This window comes from Geospiza fortis, unplaced genomic scaffold, assembly GCF_000277835.1.
Source record: "Geospiza fortis unplaced genomic scaffold, GeoFor_1.0 scaffold927, whole genome shotgun sequence".
Lineage (NCBI taxonomy): Eukaryota > Metazoa > Chordata > Aves > Passeriformes > Thraupidae > Geospiza > Geospiza fortis.
The window spans coordinates 15612-20415 of NW_005054633.1; the positions used below are offsets into that span (position 1 = coordinate 15612).

The 4804-nt window shown below is 39.4% G+C and overlaps 1 protein-coding gene across 1 annotated transcript in view; it reads right to left on the minus strand.

The window, feature by feature from the left end:
• Positions 1-4804, minus strand: part of LOC102040918 (rho guanine nucleotide exchange factor 10-like) — a 31729-nt gene that overhangs the window by 12088 nt on the left and 14837 nt on the right. The window contains exons 2-4 of the mRNA XM_031064801.1: positions 3609-3779; positions 1197-1487; positions 239-302 (exon numbers count right to left, since the gene is read on the minus strand). Coding sequence (XP_030920661.1) covers positions 239-302; positions 1197-1487; positions 3609-3779 — 526 coding nt within the window. The remainder of the gene's footprint in view (positions 1-238; positions 303-1196; positions 1488-3608; positions 3780-4804) is intronic.

Genomic DNA, 4804 nt, shown 5'->3' on the forward strand with positions numbered 1-4804 from the left:
TGACATTGCCATCAGTCTAGAAAAATTCAACCCAGTGTCTTCAAAAATGTCATGCACAGTTATACACACCAGTGCTGATTTTTGTAAAAAGCAGAATTACAGGAGTAAGAAAGTGAAAAAAAACCAAACCAACAAACATGGAAGCATCACACAAGGAAAATAAAATACTTATCAAATGCAAGCTTTCCTAGGAATTAAGGCTTTGCAAATCATTAAAACATGATGAACTGGCAATCACCTATTCTGAGGGTCCTCCAGGTTTACAGAATTATAATGACATTCTTCAGTTGCTGACTGTGTACCTGCCAAGTAGGAAAAGAAAAAAGAAAGCGTTTGCAATAACATGTCAGTTTGGTTCAAACTGCACATTTTACCATAAGAAATTGATTTTACTAGATCATTACTAAAGAATAATCTCCTTCCTTGCAATATTTTTATTCTTACACATGTTTAAAAAGAATTGGAAATTTCTTCACACCATGCATTTCTGAAAGCTAAGTAATTCAAAGACACAGCCATTTCTTAGAAGAGCTGTTAAGAGGAAATCACAATGGCTAATGCATTTAATTCTCTCTCTCAAACATATATTCCTCTACAAGCAACACAAACATTTGCTTTTACTTGACAGTATTCCTAATAGCGGTAAAAAGCAAAGGCTGGAATAAAAGCTGGAATTATAGAAGAGCAGCTGCCCAGCTAAAGAAAAGTATACTCAAAATACAAAAAGGCAGGATATGGGCAGCTTTCTTTTCCTACTGTCTTGACATTAAGCTGTCAACTTTCTCAAGTCTGGTTACAAAATGGATCTCTTGTTTCTGTAATAATCCATAGTTATTTCCCTTTCTAGTTTCCTCTTCTGTCTTAAAATTGTACTAGAAGACAGAGAATTCATCAAATCATCAAGGGAAAAATCCAACAGCAACTCTAAATCCACAAGAACTGGAAAATAAACAAACAAATGCATATAAAAAGGCAAAAGGCAGAGGAATTTTGCCAGGATGTAGGAAAAACAATAAAAGGTATGAGAAGAAACCATTTGGATTGAACACTGAACTCTGGATCTGGAAATTATTTCATTACATTAAAAAGGAATTAGCATTAATCATACTCACCCAGGGTGAGTGCTATACAGGTAAGGTACCTGAGGTTAACCAAGGGTTCCCTTTCAAATCAAGTAAGGTGTGTAAATACAGTACCTTCCTCATCTACAGAAACACTGCGTATGATGACAGGACTGCAGTACGCTGGCACTATCAAAGGTAAGTTGGATGGCACAGCATATCCACAGGGGACAGGAACAGAATATCCAACAGACAGGCTGGGACTGGCACATTCCTCTGGAGGACTTGGTTCTGGTGATGAGGATGGATCCTTATCTTGAATTGGGGAAATATTTATGACTGAGTAGGGATTTACTTTGGCTGGAGTGCCTTCTGCAGCAGGTTCTGATGTTTGCAGCTTCTCAGTGTTTTCTAAATTACCGTCTCCTTTAGTTGAAAGATTAAGCAAAAGTACAAAGTTTCAGTTTTCATACCTCCTCAAGCTGCTCTAATAGCTCTTTGCAAGTATGCTAAACACTGAACTGATCTTTTCTATACAAGTTGCTTACAATCAATGACTCAAAATTCCCACACAGTATTGCCAACCTCCCCATTTTACAGGTGAGGAATGCAACAAGAGCAAAACAAGATGAGTTACAAAGATGCCTCTGGAAAAACAGTAACTTGACTGACATAAGCACATGAGTGAAAACAGTCTTAAATCATAAAGGTTGAAATCTGGATTCTAAACAATTCTGAATCTTACAAACAGAAACACAAGAAATATTTTAGGGGTGGTCGTGAGGACAAGAAAAGTCACGGAGTCCTAAAGAGCAGTCCTAAAAATGCCCTGTTAAGAAAGGGAGGAAGAAAATAACTTCACAAGTTTTCCTCTTTGAAAATGTATTGTTTTCTGTTATAGAAAGTTCCCAGTGTTTTTTGAGACAAGCTGAGCTACAGCAGAACCACAGGGCCCTCTGAAGGGAACTGCAGAACTGTATCCCAAGTGATCAAATTATTTTAAGCTGTATGCACAACTTCACAATAAGGGTGAGCAAGCAACAGATGCTCAGGGAAAGATGGTGTTTAAGTTCCAGGTTGTCAAACTCCACAGTACCTGAAGAGTTACCTATTTTTAATTGCCATAAGCACAGTGAATCTGTTTACAAAAGGAAATTGGATTAAAGTAAGCAAAATCAGCTGTTAGAAATTTGAGCATAATACAGCAATTTCCATACTACACCTCAGCACTGGGAACATCTGCATCTGTCATTAAAAATGTTCCAATATTTAGCTTCTGTTTATGAACAAAATTCATACAGTCAAACTCTACTTAGTTTTATGCACAACAACTCAAGCTCAGCAACCAGCAAGCTTAGCTATGAAACAGCTTATCTCAAGCCATCAATGTGCCTTAAGACCAGCAAGGATACACAGTTTTCCTGTAGCATGACACTCAGACTATGCCCAACCCATTGGTTTGGATATCACACTTTAGTGGGAAACCTCATGGGAACTACATGTGATGGTCACTTGCCCTGCCAGATATACCATGACTGAAACTGGCAGGAATATTCAAAACACTTCCATGGTATTTCCACGTGTGAGAGACTGGACTATGACTCAAAACAAACTGACCATTTTCAGGAGTTCCTGGGTGCTTTGCTGAGGCTGGGTTTGCAAGCCCACAAAGAGAAGGCAGTAAGTTTTTGGGTGTGTAATGACAAACCTCTGGTCTGCGTAAGACAGAAGGGGTGAACTTCCCACCACCAGAGGCTACAAACTGTGCTCTGACGCTGGCAGGAGGCAGAGCTTGCGGAGAGGCTGCCCAAATCATGGCGAAACTGCCCTCCCTTACACACACAGCCTCCTCCCAGGGAAGGTCACATTCACACAAGGCTCACTGACATCAGGGGCAGCTGCCTTAGAAGAACTCATAAACTCTCAACTACCCCTGAAGTGCCCTCAGACTCATTTCTGATGCACGTGATCAAAAGATAGTGTAGAACTTTGCCCTCACAGAGGAGGTGCTTGGGCATTCCAACCTGAACCTGAGAGTGTATTAACCCACCAGGCTTTGTATTCTATGGGCTTTTTCTCCCACCTCTGACAGATAAAGACCTTCAATTGTTACTTCAATCAAGTGTCATCACAAATCCATGGCCGGTGATTATGTATCTTCCTACTCTTACCCTTTCTTTCTCTTTCTTCCTTCCTTTTCCCATTTATGTTTCCTTAAGCAGGTGGTATTTTTATGCTTTGATATTGCCATATTACTTTATATAACAATAACCAAAATGGCTACATATACATTTTCCATTACAACCAAATTGTTCCAAAATAAACCCAACATGTGCATCTTTAAAAACACCAATCTTTCAGCGTTGTTCCACTCTAATCTGCTCCAAGACATTCATTAAGAAGAACCTGAGTTGCCCTCAGGGGTGGGCCATATCACCATGGAAAACTCTTGTTAAAGTACTTTTATTACACCGTCAAGAAAAGGCATCCTATGATCAGTCTTGACTATTTAGCACAGTGGAGGTACAGACCAACAGGCTGACTTACCTGCAGCACCAGCCTCTTGGTGCTCTATGTAATTCCCAGGACCAGGAATAGGTGGCACAAGGGCTTGTCTGTCTGCTTCTGGTATCTCATCTCCACTATCAAAATCAAACTGTTCTCCCTCATCCTCCTCTTCATCATTCGGGCCTGCGGCTTTTGGTTCATGCTCTAGAACTGTGCAGAAAGACACACCTTTGTTTGCTTGCTCTCAATAATGATCTCATGGGACCAGTAAATGCTCCACATTACAAACGAAGCTTACACAATGAACCTTTAGATTTTTAGGTTACTGGAACAGAACAAAAGTTGATTGATATCTTGATAAGCTCATGCAGTTTTCAATAAATCCTTTAGCGCAAACAAGGAATTTACTTGGAAAGAAATAAACAAGTAATAATGCAAATACTCTTGCTTTTGTCATAATGAGCCAAGAGATTTTTAGAAAAACACCTAAACAGCCAAATTTTAAACAAGAAAACTTCACAGATTAATTTATCAGCACAGGGACTTTGCAACTTTAAAACTTCAAGTAATTTAGTAATTTTTCCTTTCTAACTGAAACTCCTAAGTCTATTCTTTCCTAACAGTGTCCAAGTACCAGTGACAATCACTTATTTCACACACTCCAACAGAGACCAGCAGATTGATTTTCCTACTCCAATATGAGATAGTTTAAAACCATGCAACATGTTATTAGCCCTAGTACCCCACACACGTACATTCTGGCGGAGGGAGGGTGTGGAACCTTTGAGGAAGTAATGGCTGAAATAATGACACCCTAATTGGATAGGAAGGGTGGGTTTGGGTTTTTCCCTCTTTGCTTGTGAAGATACTGTAGCACAGATTTGGCACTGTACATGGGGCTGGGGAGAGGGAGCAGGAAAAAGTACACAGCAGTTCCCCACCACGTTACTGGGGAAAACCCATGAAAATGTAAATCCCTTCATGTACCTACAGCATAAAACAATATCCTAAAAAAGATAAAAGTGTAAATACACAAGTATGTTATAAAAATTTACCTGAAGGTGATAAGCTTCCCCCCTCCATTCTCAGGTAACACAAAATGAAAAATAAGTCTTGCAAAGATGATTGGATCTGCTGCATCATGATGATGTTATCAGCTATCCTACCATCCAGAACACATTTTTTATCTTTATGATAAAACCCACAACACCCCAAAGCTCTAGACTGCTTAGATT